Source organism: Lissotriton vulgaris, chromosome 7, assembly GCF_964263255.1.
Source record: "Lissotriton vulgaris chromosome 7, aLisVul1.2, whole genome shotgun sequence".
NCBI classification, from domain to species: domain Eukaryota; kingdom Metazoa; phylum Chordata; class Amphibia; order Caudata; family Salamandridae; genus Lissotriton; species Lissotriton vulgaris.
The window spans coordinates 1,512,792,425-1,512,814,210 of record NC_141695.1 but is presented as its reverse complement, the minus strand read 5'-3'; the positions used below and the strand labels follow the sequence as shown (position 1 = coordinate 1,512,814,210).

Sequence of the window (21,786 nt, the reverse complement as noted above, 5' to 3'; positions counted from 1 at the left end):
AAGAGGTGGGGCTGCCTTCCCGCACCTGTCCAGGAGTGAAATGGGGTCCAGACTTTTTGGGGAGGAAGTGGCAGCGGAAATAGAGGGTGCCACAGGTGTGGCGATTTCTCTTAAGCTACTTGCATGCTTCTTGGGGGTGGTGAGCAGACCTAGGGGCGGAAAGTTCAATTTAAATCTGCGCAGTTGGCACTTTTCCTAGCTAAAGGGCGCACTAGGGTACCACTGGTGATACAGTGGCTGAGGGACCTACTTGAATGGGAAGTGGTGGAGGAACACCATGTGCGATTGACCCGCACCGACGATAGGGCAGTGAAGGAGATATTGCTCTAGGCCCAATGCTTCACTAAAAGTGGAGACTCAGATGCGGGCAGTAGGTCGGAGGCAAACGGGTGAATATTCTGGTCGATAATTGTGGTATTATATATGTGATGACGAGGTGGGCTTTATGGTGTGATTCTTGCACGATGTTTTTTGCTCAATGTTCATGTGAATGACAGCTGGGGACACCCATGACTTTCTTTCTATTCTGTATTTGCCTCTGCCCCATCTGCATTGGGATCTTCTGTATAACCTGAAACTTTGGTACTGTATATTACTTACTGTTTTTTGTTTTTTTAAACCAATAAAAAAAAAAAAATTAAAGCTAGACAATCTTCCTGCTGCTCTCCAGATATATCTTTTTATCTTGTAAAGGGGCAGCAGATTTCACTGAACACCATGACTGTGCTTCCCTTGTTTCTTTGTTGGCAATGTTACATTTATTTTCCTTCTCATTTGCCATATGCGAAGAAAACATTTTGTAAATCTTTTCTTGCTCTGGCTATTTTTTAAGACTTTGTTTCCTTGTTCAGTTATCATTACTTCAAAGAAGAAGATATTTGTTCATTTTTGGCATGAAAGTTTAGTGGGTGTATTCTTTAACCTGAATCCATACATATCCTCCATGGGGATCTTTTTTCTTTGACATTAGGGCATAAAACTACAGCAAGACATTCTGTGTGCGATTCAAACTGTCACACGTATGGTTGAGAATTTTACTGTACCATTAAATTTATTTTTCATTAAACATGCTCATAAAAACCAATGGCCCTCCACCCAGGTACTTTCACTGCAATCAAAGCAAGCAAATGTCTTCTGTGACAACACATGAGAATTACATGATGGATGCAAGCTCTCACAGAAAGCACAGTCACCTCGATCTTCCAAAACAAGTCCAAGGCTCTCAACTCACCATTCGCCAATCCGAGGGGTTTGAAGGATGCTGTTGGGGTGACTGTGTTTGTAGAATCAATGAAATTAAGAGATGCACAGAAGATTCCAGACAATATATTGCTGAGCTCCTTCCAGGCTTTGTCAACACTGCAAAGAGAAAACATAAAATATAGTTCTGTAAAGCTGTGGGCCAGAGAGGTTAAGAAAGGAGAGGGCTGATAAGAAAGTAGGCCATAAGAGTAGTCTCCAGAATGCTGGAAGACCTGGGCAATATGGGAGGTTTGAGTTGGTTTCAGTGCAAGGAACGTCACTGTAAACTGGATGATTCTTAATAAAATGTAATGCAAATAGTCCAAAAGTGCATGTAAACCATGTGTAAAAATAGTGACTAGCAAAGATAATTTCCAAAGCATTATTTTCATAAAGGGTTGAACACAGAACCAAGTAAATATGCTGAGAAAGACCAAAGACTAAATGCACACTATATGGGCCTGCCCCCACAGTGTAGGAATCAATTTAACATTGCCACAAGGGGCTTTATGCTTCAAGATTTTCACATTTTTTTATCCACTTATTCAAACTATGCTTTTGACGCTTTGAATGTTGTTTATTGTTCTTTAATTTATGCAATACATCAACAGCTTCTTCCAGTCAATCAACTTTGATGGCCTCTCAGTTCTTAAAAGTTTATACAACTGGATTATCTAAATTTTTTTGCCCAATTACTTCTTAATGTACAGACACGGCTACCACCAAAGTCACACTTTAACTTCTCTCAGCTTCTTTTTTAAAGTTGTTGTGTCCTTGTGGGACTTAAAAAGTCGATACAATTCTGGAGTAAGCTCCCTCTATCATGGGACAGGTGGATGTGTCAAAAATGTGATGCTGCCTGTATGTCTTGCAGAATTCTTTCTGCAGTATCCCGAAGTCCACATTTGACTCAATAGCCTACTGATTTCACTGGTGTGGGCAGGTGGAAGGAGCAGAGTTAAGCTGGAGACGCTTAACCTGGACTTGTGCTCTGAGGGCTTGGGGTTACCTGACTTTAGGTTATATTATATCGCAGAATTGATACAGTATGTGGAGCAGTGGTGTATGGAAGGTCACACAACGGACAAAGTTACTGGGGGACTGGAACGATGGGTCACAGTTACAAAGGTTTTTAATGGTGGGATTTAAGGTCCCCAGGGATTGCCCCCACATAGTGAGGCCAGCAACTGTGGCCTGGGAACAAGCAGTCACTTTAGTGCTCCGCAGGACACCCTACGCAGTAGCACTCCCTCTCCGATGGTTGAGGGGATTTCAGAGATTTCAGGCATCTATGAATATTTCACAATGGTATGAGGGAGGCTGCACATCAGCAGAAAACCTGTACCTAAATGAGAGCTTCCGGACTGTTTCCAAGGCTGGTGATGGCTTCCAGGTACCAGTAGGGCATTTCTTTCAGTACACCAAGATCTAGCGTATGGTCCGCGAGATATGGACCTCCTTCCCAGAAGAGCCACAGGAGTTGAGCATATTGGCAACACTGCTAGATCCGGGTTCTAGTAGGGCCCTAATTTCGCACTTATACAAAGTCCTGAAGGAAGACCGCACAGCTGATTAATCGATAATCAAGGGAAAATGGGACAAAGATCTACGCCTCCGATTGATAGACCGGGAATGGAAGAGAGCACTGGAGCAAGTGGCTGAAGCCACAAGTAATACCAGATTCAAGCTCATCCAATTCCATTATTTGCATCGTACGAACCTGACCCCGCAACACCGGGCGCTGTTCACCCCAGGACTGGTCCCATCCTGTCCTCTATGCGGCACGGACCCTGCCACATTCCTCCATATGACATGGACTTGCAAACGGTTGCAGCAGTGCTGGAAACAAATGGTACAGACCATTCGTTCTGTTACTATAGTATGAATAGAAGTCACTCTAAAACAGTGTATGTTGGGTGTATTTCCAGCCCCGAAGAAGGGGACACGTATAAGGCTTAAATTTGTGCTGTTAGGATTGGCTCTGGCAAAAAGACGTATTGCAATACATTTTATCCGTTCATCGCCCCCTACACTGGATAAAGGAATGTAGTCTTCGGGCTGTAAGAGTCGACAAGAATACTGAACGAGATTTGACTGAATGGGGATAGATGCTGACAGAAATGTCGTTAATAACTCTGTCACTATCCTTACTTTGAGCCAGACTGCTAGCTAAAAGAGCCTCCCGATGGCCATCATTCTGTTTGGTCATGGGGTTGTTCACCTATAGTACAATAAAACCTAGTGTCCTGAACAAAATGTTGGTTTGAACCCTTCCCAGTCTTTTCTTCGACTAAAGTGCGTGGAGCCTAGGGTGAAGTCGCAAATGATTAAAAATAAGAATCACTCATACTTGGAAGGAAGGCTCACTCCCTTTGCTGCTGTTACTGGTACCAGAATACACTAGTAATTCAAGAAACCAACCAACAATACTATACTCATGAGTGCACATTCAATAAGTGGGTGCTGGTATGCTAGAGTAGATGAGGTAAAAGATCTCTTGATTACAGCTGTAGCGGTTTAGACCCTTTTTAAGAAGCTAGAGTGATACTTCAAGGCCAAGGATTTCAGAGCATACACAGTTGAAGATATGTTTTTTTTATGTTATGGCTGGTAACTGTGATTGGTGTGTGCCATCATTTGTAAAATCAGATTTACATTTGCATGCGTCCTTGCACAAGATTAAGTTTACTTTTTAAGAAGAGTGGTGTTTAGTCAACTGTGTTAAGCAGATGGTTGGGCACCCCTGGGGGTTGGGCACTCATGGGTGGTTGGCTGCGTGGCCTGGCCACAGCCAAGGCATTGCGCCCAACTGCAAGCTGTGAATGGCGATGGACATCTTACATTATATACATAAAGTCCAAAAAATGGCTTGGCTATTCAAGTTTCTATCATGTTATCACAGCTTTACAATTATGAACTTACATCAAAACTCTGAAGATCTTTCCAATGACGGTCCCTATCAGTAAAGACTAAAAGAAAAGCAAGTAAGAAGCCCGAGTTGTCTTAGTATTTCTCATAAGAGATATTAGCGGCATTGAAAGGACTGGACACATCTCCTTTCGGACCACCTTCAACTGCTCAACCAGAAACAGAAGCAATGACATTTTTATGTCAATGCCTAGGAATTCCATCTGTTGAACAATTCGATTAAGCAACCTTTCAAAATATATAAGCAAACCTGAAGAAATAAAAAGCACGAGGAAGATTATATTAGGTAGTTTACGGTCTATAAAAATAAAAATAAAATATTTTTCCAAGTAAATCATGGCTTGACTGCCTTGGGCAGAAAAGCACCCACAAACAGTTTGATGGAACTTTACAGAGAAGAGAAGAGACTTAATTGATGAACCTTAAATGCCCATATATTTCCTCTCACAAGAACTAAGGGCTACTTCTATGAAGCATTTTTGTGGGCAGAAAGGACTGCAAAATATTTTTTTTACTTATGTACAAAACACAAATTGTGATTCAGTAACACGTTACCGGATCGAAATTTGAGTTCGCAATTCTGTGTTTGGAAGGGGTGTGTTAAGGCCGTCCCTTCCTAATACCGAATCTGAATGGCATGTACAATCGTTTTGTGACTAAAATGCAGTTACAAAATAATTGCCAGTCAGTCAGTAAAAAAGCTTTGATTATCGGTTAAAAACCATATAAAAGGCAAGAATATCACATCATATACAACAATACTATATACAAATCAGTTAATAATTGTAAAAATTCATAAAAGACCACGAAAAGCAGCGTACTTAAATTTAAAAACAAGCATTGGTGTCTCTCACTCTTAAAGAAATTGCAGTCTGACCCACCTCGCAAAGTAAGTAACAAGTGGGCCACCAGTATTATATAATTTTAAAACCCTTTAGAATTGCACACCTACCGAACCACATCGACAAAAGGAATTTTGAAGTGGCAAGGACAAACATAAATGACGTGTCTGATTTGAAGAGTCTAAAGGCCTCTCTATAGTCCCTTATACCTCTAGACCGACAACACTGGATTAACAATTTGGTTCTTGCCCTAGAATAAGAAGGGCAGAAGAGCAGAACGTGAAGATCTGTCTCTCTGCTAGCCTCACATCCTGGGCAAGTACTTGCAGAGGGTGGTGTTTTTGTCCACTTATCGGTGGTTTCCCTTAGGGGAAGTGTGCCATGCCTAAACTGGAGGTAAAGTTTCTTAGCTAGAGGTGGCTGAATTTGGTCTAAGAATCTTTCAAAAAAAGGGTGAGTCTTAATCTCTTAAAAGGTATTGGTAAGCCTGCCCAAAGATGGGTTTAAAGAAAGACGAGCCCTACCATGCTCTTTCAGCGCTAAGCTCAAAGCTTTTCTAGAGAGCGAGGCGCAAGCCTCCTCAGGGGAGGACCACAGGTCCCCCCTTCCAAGATTCTGTACGAGGCTTCGGATGTACTTCAGCCATGGGATCCTACCCACACCCCCTCTGGCGAGCAGATCCTGCAAGTCTTCCCTATAGCTCTCAAGTTCCGGGGTAGCCCAAAGCAGTCTCCAATATAGCAGGGGACGGTTTGAAACGACCTTGTGTATTGGCGCCAGACCTAAGTCCAACCTCAAGGGAACGAGGGGAGTGCTCTGGGGAAGGCGCATAAGGCGTCTTATAAAGCTGTTCACAGAAAGGGAAAGAGGGTTCACGCTTACATGCCCCCAGAGTTCCGAACCATAGAGTGCACCACGGTATGCAGCAAGGGGATCATTAAGGTACCAGAGTAATCAGGCGCACTACCTGTGTGTCCGCAGAGAGGAAAGAACTGTAAGGTAGATGGTACAGGCAATAGGGCGGGCGGTAATCCCACAAAACCACTAACATTACCTAGAATGTTCTAATCTTGTATAGTGCAGGGGCATTGTTGTTTGACATAGAGTGCACCACCTCTTGCCTGCACCTTGTAAATTTCTACAGGTGGTCCCGTTAGTTTAAGGGAAGATTCACTATGGACTTTTAAGATCCCGCCTGATGATTTTACACCTAGGGAGGCAGGTGAGCTAGGTGGGAGAAGGTTGCCCAAGCCCCGGATAGGGTAGCGGAGATTAATAATCACGTAGCAGGGGCACTAGAGGTGGTTAGCAAGCTTGGGGGAAGTGACTATGAGCCCTCTTACTTCTTGGCTCTGCAGGCCACTCATACCTCGCTCTTCAACCTATTGGCTGACTTTTTTGTAACATCCCATAGTGGCAGGGGGAAAGCAGCTAAGCACTCCCACTGGTTTAACCAAAGTTGTAGGTAGGCCAAATCCACCTTGATCAAGGAGGTGAAGCATGGCACCTCGATGTCTGTTAGAAACACTCGCCTTGCCTATAAAAGACTAATCTGTGCGGCCACGGCTGAATGGGAAGCTGACAACTGGGAGAAAATTAGAGAAGCCCTTGAGGCCCGCTACTTCAGGCTATTTTGGAACTTGGTCCGTGGTGGCTCGGCCTCAGGCGCCTTTGCCATTGTCCCTAATCTTAGCGAGGAGGTGTGGCTTGCCCACTTCAAGCCCCTCTATGCACTAGATTCTCCGAAGGCTCTGGCACCCCCCTGTGTGGCCGTAATAATCTCTGATCCAGCCGTCGTGTTGGGCAGGGCCCTCGATGGCTATACCTTTACGATCTTGGAAATTAAGCATCAATTAGGAGTCTGATGCCGGGAAAGGCTCCGGGGTTGGATAAAATCCCTGGGGACCTGTATCGGACCGAGGATGGGGTATGGGCACCATACATCTGCACTTTTTTTAACGCCATCATGCAGGGTATGGACATTCCGCCGACCTGGCTAGGCCCCGAAATCATACCCATATTCAAGAAGGCTTCTCCCCTGGACCCGGCCAACTACCGACCGATAAGCCTTATTGACGTCCTCCAGAAGCTTTTTCCCAGAGTCCTCCTGACCAGGTTGCAGAGCTGGATGGACGATAACAACGTCCTGTCCTCTCTGCAGGCCGGATTCAGGGCGGGGGTGTCGACGATGGACCAGCTCTTTAGACTCCAGCTGGTCCATTGGAAGACTGTTACTCTGGGGGGGCGGCAGTTTGTACTTGATATTTGTGGACCTTCGGTCGGCTTTCGACCTGGTCCAGAGGGACAAGCTTTGGGTCATCCTAACCGAGATGGGCGCTTCGGCTTACCTGTGTGAGCTTTTTAAGCGGCTGCACACAGGCACGTACGCAAGGGTGAGGTTTGGGAAGGGGGGGCACTGACTTCCCCTTTCCCAGGGAAAGGGAAGTCACGCAAGGATGTGTACTAGCGCCCACGCTCTTTTCCCTATTCCTCAACGACCTCATTGCCCATTTACTGGGAGTGAACTACCTGGACTCCCCTACACTAGCTGGCAGGCAAATCCCGGCGTTAATGTTCGCCGATGATACCCTCCTACTGTCCAAAACACTGGGGGGTATCCAGCGCACACTGGAAGCATTTTCCAGCTTCTGTAAACTGAGGAACCTGGAAATCAATTTTGCCAAAACGAAATACATGGTGTATAACTCGATCCATCCGAATTGTCCTCACCCACATCTGGAGGGAACAGCTCTCGATAGTAAGCCTTGTAAGTTTTTAGGTTGATTTTGGGATTCTTTGAAATGATCGCAGAACCAGGGCAGTTTCATTCATTTCATGTCAAGGGGCGTAAGAAAAACACTGATTCGGAAATCAGAGTGCGAAAGGCTCTGATTTGTAACATGGCAGAAAAAGAATCAAGAGAAAAATCCTGCTTTATAACCTGGTATTTAAATAACCAGAGGTGTACCATATCATGGTTATCATCTCGAGCCTTCAGATTGCCCAGTTACATGAAAAAAGCAAACAGTGGTCCTCAGACATTCAAAGCCCACAACAGCCGAGTCTATCTGCATCTGCTGGGTCTGTACAATAACAAGAGACTATTGCCTAATCTCGAATGCAGCAAGATCCAGCATTAGTCCAACAGCACCAATATGATTAGGCTCATCACCATCCCCTAGTCAAAGGACCACAAAGACATGCCACTGTGTCCTCAAGCCTTCTTTAAAGTGCTAAATACACCTCTCTTGGTACGTAACGAGATGAAAAACACAACCAGGCTCATACAAGATGCAGACACCCAATAAATCTATTCCATCAAGAAACACAAGTGAAGACTGCAAAAATGCTTTAACATATGTACAAAACACAAATAGTGATTCGGAAACAAATTACTGAACTGTCCAATTACGATAAATACACAGAACCCGTGGACAACTAGGAATAGATTGTTAAAAAACACAGATGTAGCATATGCTGTCCAAATGCTCCTTTTGTGAGTGCCTCTTTATCATGGTACAGCATGTGTAGGTATAGCATTACATGCACAACTTTAAAAAGATAGTCACTGGAAACACAATACAATTGTAAGTCAAAAGGCAAATACCAGCAGACAATGATATCTTGTATTGGGTCTGGATGTCAGTAATGCGGAGCCAGAAGATTAAAGTTTGAAAAATGAAAACTGAACAGTTGACTACTATGCTTACTTTTCTTTGCTGATTTCAAGCAAGAGATATGCATATATGCATTGCTTGCTGGTATACGTTTAAACCGTATTTTTAACTGGAGAATTCCATCTTATGCCAGGTAACTGCTTTAACAACTGTTTACTGAGTGATACGTTTTTATGAAGAGTTTTTACTGTCTGGTTTCACACTTTTTTTTAAACAGCAGATCTTTAATACAATTAAAATAGATTTCGTATTTAGCTACTGTTTTTTTTTTTATTGGAGACCATGTGACGATCATTTTAAGCATTTTATACAGCACTCATCTGTGCTTGGGAAAGTTTTGAGCAATATAAAAAGTTTCAGCTAAATAAACAGAAATTAAACAAAACATTAAAGTTCCTTATTTATACTCACTCAGTGACTGAATCCTGGAACCAGACCCAGAGTTCTGCCCCCGCTGGAGCTCCTAAGTAAGGCTGTCCCCATGCGCGTGACCTCCAGAAGCCCTGAGTAAAGGACAAATGCAACTCTCGAATAGAAAATTTGGAAATCACCTGGCCCAGCACCTTCGGGAACAATCTATAGTGAGAAACTAAAAAATATGATTTGTTAATGCCATTTTTACAAGCACACAGAATGTTTACTTGCAGTAAAAAGTTTAGAATCTCCTTGTAATTATTGTAACTTATCAATGTATGTCTGGCCGACTACACATCAGGTATTAGACTAACGCATTTCAGTGTGGTGGTCAAAATCCCCGCACACAAGTGCACTGTCACGCATAATTGGGATAGCACCTCTGATATCAAGCCGTTAACATGGCCTGATGCGGATTGTTGCTATAATTAAGCTGGAGTAGTGCCAGAAAGCGGGTTGTGATGTATGCATTGTGATGTGCGCGTTTCTCCCGACAGGCTTCCGGTCTCAGCTGGCTGAGCTACTAGCTGCCACAGTGTATTATTGATTGACTGGAAGGAGATTCCCACCGCAGCGTGGCTTGACATGTTTCTCACTGACGTCACTAATGTCAAGGCAGTGCCCAGGAGTTTCTACCAAGACATCAGCCGACTAGTTAGGTGTGTGACACAGTGAGAAGACTTAGGCGCCGCCGTGGGATGTCACATCCTGCTGCTGGCTGCAGAGTTTGTGGGAGGCTGGCTAGGTACAGCAAACGAGGGAGCGCTCCTCGTACCACAGTGTGGTAAATGTAATCACAATCAGGATATCCACAGGAACACTCTCAAAGTCTCAACCAACACAGACGACACCCTCAGCACCGCCGAACACCTGCACTTCCAGATTCATATCGATCCCAACAACACCCTGAGAGGAACCCTCATCTACAGACCCCCAGGACCCCGAGCACATTTCAGCGACTCCATCACCGACCTAGTCAGCACACACACCCTCGCCTCCACGGACTACATCCTCCTCAGGGACCTGAACTTCCACCTCGACAACAACAACACCACCACCAACTCCACCACCCTGATCGCCAACCTTAGAATCAGACAACTCGTCACTACACCCACCCACTCCGCCAGCCACATGCTTGACCTCATCTTCTCTGCAAGCTCCCACGTCTCCTACAACCACACCACCGAGCTCCACTGGATCGATCACCACTGCATCCACTTCACCTTCCGGAAACCCACCACACACCACCGCACCCAACAGATGCCAAGCTGCTGGTGGAGCAAAGTCACAGAAGACCAGCTTTCCATCACCCTCGTCCGGAGCCCACCCGCAGACCCGACCGACCTTAACGCCGCCGCTCGCAACCTCAGACGGTGGAACAACAACTGCGCAAACACCCTCGCCCCGCTCAAGAAGCCCTCCAACACCCACACCAGCAAGAAAGCCAGCTGGTTCACCGAAGACCTCCAGGCCTCCAAGTGAACCTGCCGAAAATTTGAAAAAAAACTGGATTCGTGAACGAACACCGGAAAGCTACATAGCCCACAAGAACGTCACCCGCAGACACCACCACCTCATCAGATCTGCCAAAAGGACCTCCTTCAAAGACCGCCTAGACAACAACGCACACAACAGCAAAGAGCTCTTCAACATCGTGAAGGAACTCTCCAACCCCAGCCCCAACACCAATGACATCCCACCTTCACAAGACATGTGCGACTCACTGGCCACCTTCTTCCATCACAAGATCGCAGACATCCACGACAGCTTCAACGCCGTGACCACCCTGGCAACTACTGAAACCCCCACGACCACCAATCAATCAATCAATCAATCATGACATTTGTATAGTGCGCTACTCACCCGGAAGGGTCTCAAGGCGCTGGGGGAGAGGGGTCCGTTACTGCTCGAAAAGCCAGGTCTTGAGTTGTTTCCTGAAGGAGAGATGGTCCTGGGTTAGCGGAAGGTGGATGGGGAGGGAGTTCCATGTCTTGCCGCCTGCTCTCCTGGACCAACATCTACGATGACGACATCATCAAGATCATGAACACCGTTGTAGGAGAGTAGGGTTTGCTTTCCTATGGTCACCCCATTTTTTTGCTTTTTGCCTCACTGGCTTTCGACTTAATGTGGCTGTGGGCCTGCTAATCAGACCCACAGCCTGCTGTTCTCTCTCTAAACTCACATCCATGTACTTCAGGTACATAACCAATTGAACATTGGGTCACCTTATCAGCCCCTGTACAGTGTACTATAGGTACCCAGGGCATAGGTGCATCCAAGGTCTACCAGGGGCTGCAGCATATCTTTTGCCACCCCTGGCTGGCTATCCAAACTGACACAACTGGCTGATCACTCAGCTGGGGCAAGGTTGTGCAATCACCCCTTGCTTAGATATAGTATACCTATATCTAAACCTATATCTGGATACATATACACCTATAAGTCACATCTATGGCAGGCCTTATCAATCCTGGAGGCAGAGTACTTGGTTTTATGTGAGGTGGTGCTCTAGCATGAGCTGAGCCTGTCTGCAGCTTTCGGGACCAACTCCGTTAGCTGTTCTGGGATATTGCCATACCATATACTCTTAAGTGCATTATAATCCTCGCGGTTACTTGCTAACTTTGATCTGGCTTTATCAAAACATGTCGTGTAAGGTGTCATACGCTTTGGAATACTACCCCCTCACCAGTTCTCGTGATGGGGGTAGCATTCCACCCTTCTAGAGGGCGAAGACATGTTACTTTGCTTAAACGCTGTTAAATCTAACCAGAGCCCTAGCATCACAAAATGGATGCTGCTGCCACAGACACAAGTCTGGCCTCCTGCTGCTGACCGAAACTCGGCAGGGGAGGCCTGGACAAATGGTATCCTTTCACAGGGAGGTGTTACACCACCCCAGACAGGAGCTAGTGGATTGTAGCAGGGAGGGTTGAATGAAACTAGACACTGCCTGGGGCGCACAAGGCGTCCCATGCATAGCCCAGTTCAAATCGGTGCTGGGGCACTCCAACCCTAGCTCTGGCGCAAAACTGGACAAAGGGAAAGGGGTGTAACCACCCCCTTCCTGGGTCCCACCCATAGGAGGGACCTAGCAGGTGACCCAGCCCCTTGATTTGGAATAAAGGTAGGAGCTGTGCCAATGCAATTTAGATCATCCTGACTGAAACTTTGAAACGAAACTCTGGACCCTTCGACATCCTACTCAACGTAGAAGACTGAAGAATCTCCCTTGTGGTCAAGGAGTGGCCACCCTGTGCAAGCAGGCACCATCAGCGCGACAAGACTTTCTTTGCCGTTGCTCCCGCCGGAGCTCGAACGACAGAAACCGACAAGACCTGGACTCCCAGACTTCCAACAGCCCGAACCACAGTCCTAGCAAAGCTTAGACCCATGGAGGCGACGAGAGACGTGGGACCGGCCATCTTGAAAAGTCGACGAAGTGCTACCTGTGCAGCTCCCGATGTTCCCTCGACGCTGTGCTTTGGGGTTTAAGAAGCCCCAGCCCCGAGCAGCCTGTGCTCCAAAGATCACCTCTCCACACTCTCCGAGTAATGCGTGGGGCCCTTTTGCACTTTTCCTGCTCGACGCGTTGTCCGGTCGCTTGCCCGTTGACTAGTGGCCTCCGTGACGAGGAAACATCGAAACTACACTGCTGGTCTGGTTGCTCCAGACTGGCCCCAGCTCCCAACAAAAGGAGCCATCGATCCCATCTTCTCCGTCCGATTCAGAAGACATCTTCAAATCCTGCGTGGGTTGCCTTTGCCAAGGCTTGGTGACTCCGAATCGAGTACCGACACCGCCGACAGCAAGAGCCTTCGTGGGACAGCTCGTGTTCACCAGCTGGTCATCCTCGATCCTTCCTGGTCCACGTGGCAGCGGAGACCAACACCTCAACATCGCCTGGTTCCTTCCTGGTTCCTCGCTGGTCACTGGCTAGTGACCTGAACTCTGTCCCCTCTGCTTTCAGGTACTCTACATCTTTGATCCACCCTTGGATCCAACCGGACTCTTCTCTCCTGGCCGCCTGCAGCATCTTCATCTCCAGGCTCCATAGAACTTCACGACTAAACCAGACACATTTTGGCACCTATACACCCGCTTCCTGTGCTAGTGTCCTAGTTTTAAGTGGCTAAGTTCTAGTCCAGTCGGAAGTCTCCGAAACCTATAACTTTCTGATTTTTACGCACCATTGACTTGTATGGTAAACGCGGTTGCCTATAGACTCTGCACCCATATCCTGTGGGCCTCTCCCGACCTAACCTTCGTTAGTCCAGCGTAGGCCCAGCGATTCCCAAAGCCCTAGGCCTGTTCATTGTTCGTGACGTGGTACTTAACCACTTTCTTAATATATGGTTTGAGTGGCCACCCGGCCTATCCATAATTGTGCAACTTATTGTATGTTATACTGTGTTCTTTGTTTAACGCTTGTGCTCCTGTGCTCATAAAGAGTTAAGGGGATTATTCTAGAAATAAATACATATATTTTATAATATATAACTTGTGTGGTGTCCTTTCATTTGGTATTTAAAGGGATTGCATATGGTAAAACAGCTGGTTTCACATGCCCTCTTGAGTTTAGCCTAAGACTGCTTTGTCCACGCTACCATTAGGATAGCTGGTCTATAAGGATGACTTACAACCAATCACCATAAGGGTCGTTTGGACTGGTGCAAGGTGCTCAATAGAATAGTGAACACCATATACCAGGCCAACTTCTCACAACCGTCCACTCCGGATCCCCGGCAGACCCTTGCCCACACCACATCTTCAACAAAGCCAGCAGCACCATTGCACCCCATCTCGGGAAAACAATCAACATATCCTTCGAGACAGCGACCTTCCCGGACAGCTGGAAGCACGCAGATATCAACGCCTTCCTCAAGAAACCCAAGGCGGACCCCAAGTACCTCAAGAACTTCTGACCCATCTCCCTGCTCCCGTTCCCGGCGAAGGTCATCGAAAAGGCTGTCAACAAACAACTGACCAGCTTCCTCGAGGAGAACAGCATCCTGGACCCGTCCCAGTCCGGGTTCCGCAGCAACCACAGCACCAAAACTGCCGCCGATGAGGGGCGTGGCCTGCAGCCGATGGAGACGGACGTGAGCTGAGGAGCACCGGCCGCCGTCCCCCCACAGACAATTATCCTGACCTTCAGCCGCAACCGCAAGTACCGACACTAACTCCCCAGGGCAGCAAAACTGGGCTGTTGGTTCTGTCGGAACCTTAAGGGGCCGCGACCTCCGTATTGAGCCGCAGTTCGGCGATTCTGCTCCCCGGGCGCCTGCACGCAAGATGGCGGCCGCATGGAGATAGTTGTTTTTGCCCCTACGTCACAGAGGTCGAGGGCGCCTGCCCCCGGCGAGATCTCCTTTGCGGACCCTCACCTGACTATGTGCTGCCCTGGAGGTGCACTATGCTGATGGGGGCCCTACCTATTGAAGCGGAGCGAAGCGAAGCGGAGGCGGATACGAGCTAAGGAGCTCTGGCTGCGATCTCCCTATCCACGCTGCCCATGAATTCTGCTGCATCGGAGTGCTTGGGCACTGCGGCTCCGATGGGTTGAGGAGTGTGATCTCAACAACGCCTGTGGAATCATTTGGGAGTAAAGACGGAGGGCTCTCATGACAGCGCCTAGAGGAACATTCACCGAGGGGTGACGTCCTGGCCTGGGTTGGGTCACGCATCGCATGGTCACCTGTTGGTGCCTCCTCCCGTAAGGACTGGCTGGTTGGAGTGGGGGAACCATGCTGCTCCAGGTTTCAGAGAACTCGTGTAGACGGGCTGTAAGACGTACTAGGCGGGGAGACTGATATTAGAGACCACACAGCCTGATCGACATGGGTTAGCCACGTGGCCGTCAAGGGGGGGGGCCCCCCCCGGAGCAGGAGGATGGAGTGGCGGAACAGCAGAAGCAGGACGGCGTTGATCGACCTCCAGAGGGCCTGATGCCGCAGCAGGTGGATCAGATCCTCCGTGCTATCACAGACATGAAGGAAGCGCTACAGCAGGACATTGCGCAGGTATCGCTGAGACTGGGTCTCCTGTGGGCAGATCATGGGAAGTTGGTCGACCGTGTGGAGGTCTTGGAGCCAGCGCAGAAGGCTATTGATGTTCAGATGGGGGAGGTCAACCGCAGACTCCAAATACTGGAACAAAGGGCTGAGGATGCCGAAGGGCGTAACAGAAGAAATAACATACGAGTAGTTGGTCTTCTGGAAGGAGTGGAGGGGGACAACATAGTGGATTATCTGGAGCAATGGCTGCGTACGGAGGTGGCCCCAGAGGGCCTGACGCCATCCAGAGGGCGCATAGGATGCCGGCCCGTCCGTTGACACCTGGGAGGCCGCCCAGGCCGGTGGTGGCACGTCTCCTTCATTATAAGGATAGGGACCTACTGGTCCAGAGAGCAGGCACTACGGGTCCCTACAAAGTTGACAATAGTAAGGTGTCCCTGTTCCCAGATTATACTTTTGAGGTGCAACGCCATTGAGCTTCGTTCCTGGCGGTTAAGAAGGCCCTCCGAGACGAAGGCATCCAGTACTCATTAATGTTCCCAGCACGCCTGCGGGTGGTGTTGGATGGCAAAACCTTTTTTCATAATGACCCGGATGAAGGATGGAGTTGGTTGGAGAAATACAGGGCGGGAACTGATGGAACAGGAGGTGCTGGGGGACTGCCGTCGGAGGGGCCCCGACCGCACCGTGCGAGGCGCAACAGGATAACATGCCATGGGACACAGAAACCTTCCACATCGCAGACGCTGAAAGAGGTCGGCAGCCCTGCAGGCCGTGTCTGAAATCTCGCTGGAGAGTGGAACTTCGCAGATGGCAGCAACGGACTCGGAAAAGGGGGCAGCGGGATCGGACTCGGAGGAGACTGACGCAGGAAGTGCTACCATGCCACATGTCACACCAGGGACGCCAGACGAGCTTGTGGATGCCTGAATTTATGTCAAGCTTTAATAATCAATGTGTGGGTCGGTTGCTATTGGTGTTGGGCCTTGGGGGGGTGGGGCGCCGGAGAGAGGCTTGGCGATTGGAAGAGCTTGGGTGAGGATTTGTTGATGCCGGACGGATGATGGGAAGACTGGATGTGAAGATGCGGTGGGGAGACGGGCTAGGTCTTCTAGGCATCAGAGCTTCCCCCCTAGTTTCACTTTTAGAGTGAACTCCTCGTAGCTACCAGGGAGACTGTTAGTGGGTGGTTTGGATGGGTGCTAGCTGTTTAGAGCCTGTTCTGGGGAGGGGAGGGGGGGTTGTTGTTCATTTTGGGGTTGTCAGAACCACCGGTGTGCCAATGCAGGTGTGCGATTGTGGGATAAATTTAGCCAGCAACATGGGGATGTTACCTGAATTAAAATGTATTATGTGGAATGTACAGGGGATGCACACGATGCTGAGGCGCCATAGGATCCATGCTTAATTGGTGCGTAGAGGAGTGCAGATAGCTCTTGTCCAAGAAACTCATTTGGACCGAAGTGAAGGCCAGGCTTTGCAGCGCCGTTGGAGGGGGCAGATCTTTTATATCACGTACTCTGCTTTTGCAAGGGGTGCGCTTGTCTGGGTGAGGGCAGGGGTCCTCTTCCAGCCAACCCAGCAGATAGTGGACCCTGAAGGGCGATTTGTGGCTGTCCAAGGGAGGTTAGATGGGAGAGATGTGACGCTGTGTAGTGTGTATGCCCCCAATGTGATCCAGATGGCCTCTTTCGCCCGGTTATCGGGAAAGCTGGCGTCAATTCTGACGGGTTCAGTGGTTTTAGGGTTGGATTTTAACACGGTCACGGATATTGAGATGGATAGGTCGCATCCACCACTACCCTGAGCGCCTGTACATAAGCTCTCTAGGCTTCGGCGAGACTGGCAAGCTGAGTGGGGCCTAATTGATACTTGGCGAGCGCAGCATATGGGCGAACAGGACTATTCTTATTATTCCACTTTCCATGACTTGCACGACCGGTTGGATGCGGTGTTGTCTTCTCCGGATGTCTACGCGCTGGTCCGCCATAGTGAATACCTGGCGAAAACAATATTGGATCATAACCCGCTCTTGTTGGTGTTAAGTTGGTCTAGGGAAGGGCCTGCAATCCCTACTTGGCGATTACGCCCAGAGGCTTTGGAAGACCAAGTATTTCGTATAGAGGTGCAAGAGGGCATAGAGCAATATTTTCTTGGGAATGAGGGGACAGCTTCGACTCGGGCCCCTGAGTGGGACGCTTTTAAGGTGCTGATACGGGGCCTGTGCATAGCTAAGACGGCAGGAGTACGGAAGACTCTGCTAGCAGACATAGAGAAGGAGGATTTCCTCTGCCTGCAAGGTGGGGCGGGGCACGCGGCAGGGGTGCCCGCTCTCCCCGTTGCTGTTTGCATTGGCCATTGAGCCGCTGGCTTCTCATGCACGACTGGGGAGGTATTATCCAGGATTATTTCTTCGAGGGGACGAGCAGTTTATTTCCCTTTATGCGGATGATCTGTTGATCTTTCTCGCCAACACAGCCGCGGCTTTAGAGGGAGCGCAAACATTGCTTAGGGTGTTTGGACAGTAGTCGGGGCTGAAGGTGAACTGGGAAAAGACCTGTTTATTTCCGGTGGAACCGGCTGTGCAGAATTCCCCGCATGTGGCGGACATCCGCTGGGAACCCTGATGCTTACCTTATTTAGGCACCAACGTTTATCACACCCCAGAGGATTTGTTGGAGGGTAATTTAGGCCGGGCAATACGCGGACTCAGGGGTAGTTTTGGGTTTTGGAGTACATTACCATTGTCGGTAGCGGGTCGGGTGGCACTCCTGCAGATGGTGGCGCTCCCACAGTTATTGTATTATTTTCGGACGTTGTCAGTCTGGGTGCTGGCAGCTCCACTCTTTGGCAGTGGGATTTATCTGGGGAGCGGGAAGACGGCGAGTTGCTATGGCTACAATGATACGTCCGAGAGCTGACGGTGGTATGGCCGTGCTGGATTTTGAATGCTATTATCTTGCAGCGCAGTTGCAGTGGCTCACCCAGGCTGTGGCTTGGGAATTCCGTGGCCCGCATGGCCAGGAGGGGCGATGGATCCCACGGTACGTTTTATCTTTTATACTTCTCAGGCAGAAAATGTAGCTTGAACCGCTCACTGCGGAGGAGAAGACGCTATGGTTGTGCTGGAATCGGAGCCAGTGGAGGACTGGTTTCAGTCGTCCGTATGCCCCGGAGATACCGCTGGAAATGTGTGCGGCCTTACCGCATGGCCGGGACTGGGCGGTGCTGGCCACCTGGGAAGATTTAGGGTTACAAGTGCTGGGAGACCTCTATGAAAATGAAACTCTGCTGCCGTTTCAAACCCTTCAACAGAAATATGATCTACCGCGGGGGGATTACTTGCTGCATGCAGCGCTTGTTTCCGCTATACAGCGTTATTGGGGGATGGGTCTATTGGAACCACATACATCCATGGTGTGCCAATATGTGATGATGGCGGCGGGAACCGTTAAGGCCATTACATGCCTTTACAGGCGCATGTTAACTGAAGCTCAGGAGCCACTGAGTATGTTGCAAGGAAAGTGGAAGAGAGACCTGGGTAGAGAAATTCAGGAGACAGCGTGGGACCAGCTAGTTAGGAGGGCCTGGAAATGTACGAGGAATACTAGATTCCAACTGGTACAGTTCTACATCCTGCACGGGGCGTATTTGACACCGGCCAAGCTCAATCAATACTTTGAGGCGGTAGCTGCTCAGTGCCCGAGGTGCAGTTTGGAGGGAGCCAACTTTCAGAACATGTTGTGGAGATGTACAAGTCTAGGGGCGTATTAGAAGAGGGTACTGGATCTACTGTGCCATTTAACGGACTGGACATTAGAACTGGATATGGGAGTTTGTTTGTTACACTGGTTCCCACATACCACCAGAACAAAAGTGACAAGTACGTTTATAGTCCTGGGCCTCGTATTGGCTAAAAGAGAAATCACAATGCACTGGAAATCGGCAAGGGGGCCAGGGTTGGGAAGGTGGCGGGCAGAGATGCTAAAATGGGCGCATAGTGAAAGTGCGCTTAGGCCGCAGCAGACCTTGAGAACGAAGAATGAAAAGGCGCTGGAGGCGGCGAGAGCGTGGGAGGCCTTAGTGGGGCTATTGCAGACCCCAGAGTCAGAATCCGGGGAGGGGTCAGAACTGGAGGAGGAGCAAGACCCACATGAAGCGTTGATTCAAGGTGAAGGAACCAGGACTTGATTGATGGACTCAATGGTGATTTCTGAGTATCTATGTTTTGACCTGTACTGTAACACAACTGTTTCACAAGCATTAATGCATGGGATTCTAACGTCCAGTAATAGCTGAAAGATTATGCTATGGAGGCACACCTGTGGTGGGAGGAGGGGGGGGGGATGAGGGTCTCAAGGCACGGGGGTGGGGGTGCCGCTACTGCTCGAAGAGCCAGGCCTTGAGGTGTTTCCTGAATGTGAGGTGGTCCTGGGCCAGTCGTAGGTGGGCGGGGAGGGAGTTCCACATCTTGGCCGCCAGGTAGGAGAATAATCTTCCTCCGGCGGTGGTTCTGCGGAACCGTGAGGCGAGGGCCAGGCTGGCGGAGCGGAGTTTGCCGTGTTGGAGTGTAGAACGTGAGGCAGTTGCTGAGGTATTCGGGACCTATGTCGTGGAGCGCTTTGTGTGCGTGGGTGAGGAGCCTGAACGTGATCCTTTTGTTGACGGGGAGCCAGTGCAGGTCTCTCAGGTGGGCCGATTTGTGGCTGTGGCGGGGGATGTCAAGGATGAGTCGTGCGGATGCGTTCTGTATGCGTTGGAGTCTTTTCTGAAGTTTGACTGTGGGTCCTGCGTATAGGGCGTTCCCATAGTCTAGTCAGCTGGTGACGAGGGACTGGGTGACCATCTTTCTAGTACCGGTAGGGATCCACTGGAAGATCTTACGGAGCATGCGCAGGGTGTTGAAGCATGAAGATGAGATGGCGTTGACTTGCTTGGTCATCGTGAGCGAGGAGTCCAGGATGAATCCCAGGTTGCGTGCTTGGTCAGTGGGTGTCGGTGCGGAGCCCAGTTCTGTGGGCCACCAGGAGTCATCCCAGGTGGATGGGTATGGTCCGGGTATGAGGACCTCCGTCTTGTCGGAGTTCAGTTTCAGAGGGCTTAGTTTCATCCATTCAGAGACATTTTTCATTCCTTCCTGGAGGTTGAGTTTGGCGGTGGCTGGGTCTTTGGTGAGGGAGAGTATCAGTTGGGTGTCGTCGGCGTATGGGATGATGTTGAGGTTGTGTTTGCGTGCGATGGTGGCGAAGGGGCTCATGTAGATATTGAAGAGGGTTGGGCTGAGCGATGAGCCTTGGGGTACGCCGCAGATGATCTCGGTGGCCGCGGAGCGGAAGGGAGGGAGGCGGACTCTCTGGGTTCTGTCGGAGAGGAACGAGGTGATCCAGTCCAGGGCCTTCTCTTGGATTCCAGCGTCGTAGTGGCGTGTTCGTAGTGAGTGGTGGCAGACTGTGTCAAAGGCGGCTGACAGGTCCAGGAGGATGAGGGCTGCGGTTTCCCCGTTGTCCACCCCCTCGGCCTGGGACGACTCCTGGTGGCTGACTGCACTAGGAACACCCCCAACACCCACTGACCACGCACGCAACCTAGAGGTCATCCTCGACTCTACCCTCTCCATGACGAAGCAGGCCAACGCCGTCTCCTCCTCCTGCCTCAACACCCTCTGCATGCTTCGCAGGATCTTCAAGTGGATCCCCAAAGAAACAAGACGGACGGTCACCCAGGCCCTCGTCATCAGTAGACTGGACTAGGGAAACGCCTTCTACGCAGGAGCCTCGGCAAAGCCTCGGCCAAGCTCCTGAAACGGCTCCAACGCATCCAGAACGCCTCCGCACGCCTGATCCTCGACATCCCTCACCGCAGCCACATCACACCCCACTTGAGAGACCTGCACTAGCTTCCCGTCAACAAGAGGATAACCTTCAAACTCCTCACCCACACACACAAGGCACTCCACAACAACGGACCAGCGTACCTCAACAGGCGACTCCGCCTCTACACCCCCACCCGCCAGGTCTGCAGACCGCGCCCTTGCCACCGTCCCCTGCATCCGTAGAGTAACCGCCGCCGGCAGATCATTCTCCCACCTTGCTGCCAAGACATGGAACACCCTCCCCTTCCGCCTTCGGCAGACTGAAGATCTCCTGACCTTCTGAAGACTTCTCAAGACCTGGCTCTTCGAACAGTAGCAGCCCCCCACCCCTAGGGCCTTGAGACCCTCACGGGTATGTAGCGCTCTTTACAAATGCTATGATTCATTGATTGACCCCGCTGCCTCGTTTGCCGAAGAAAGTGAGTCATTGCAGCGTGCAGGCCTCTGAGGAAGTGGACGGCTGCAGTCCTCCACCACAGTAACGAATTGCTGTGTCGTGTGGCTCACCTCACAAGTGGAGTCACTGTGAGACAGTGCAGCTAGCGGAGTGTTTCTTAATCTAAATCTAATTTGCTTTTTAGCGGCAGCAACGCGATCAGTTGCTGCTTTCCAGGGTGGATGTTACTGAAGTTCTGCCTAGGGCCAGCTTGAGGCTGCCGGCGGGCTCTGTGATCTTTAGTGCAGTGTGAGTGTTACCTTGCCCAAATTCACAACGCTCGGCGGTCGGTCGCATGCTAGTGTCTGCCATCCGGCGGAGGTTTAACTATTACTTGAAGTGATTCTGAAAACTC

The 21,786-nt window shown here is 49.6% G+C and overlaps 1 protein-coding gene across 1 annotated transcript in view; it reads right to left on the bottom strand.

The window, feature by feature from the left end:
• Positions 1 to 21,786, bottom strand: part of PIGT (phosphatidylinositol glycan anchor biosynthesis class T) — a 262,746-nt gene that overhangs the window by 220,299 nt on the left and 20,661 nt on the right. Inside the window, exons 2-3 of the mRNA XM_086932377.1 lie at positions 9,101 to 9,278; positions 1,232 to 1,359 (exon numbers count right to left, since the gene is read on the bottom strand). Of these exons, the coding sequence (XP_086788503.1) occupies positions 1,232 to 1,359; positions 9,101 to 9,278 (306 nt within the window). The remainder of the gene's footprint in view (positions 1 to 1,231; positions 1,360 to 9,100; positions 9,279 to 21,786) is intronic.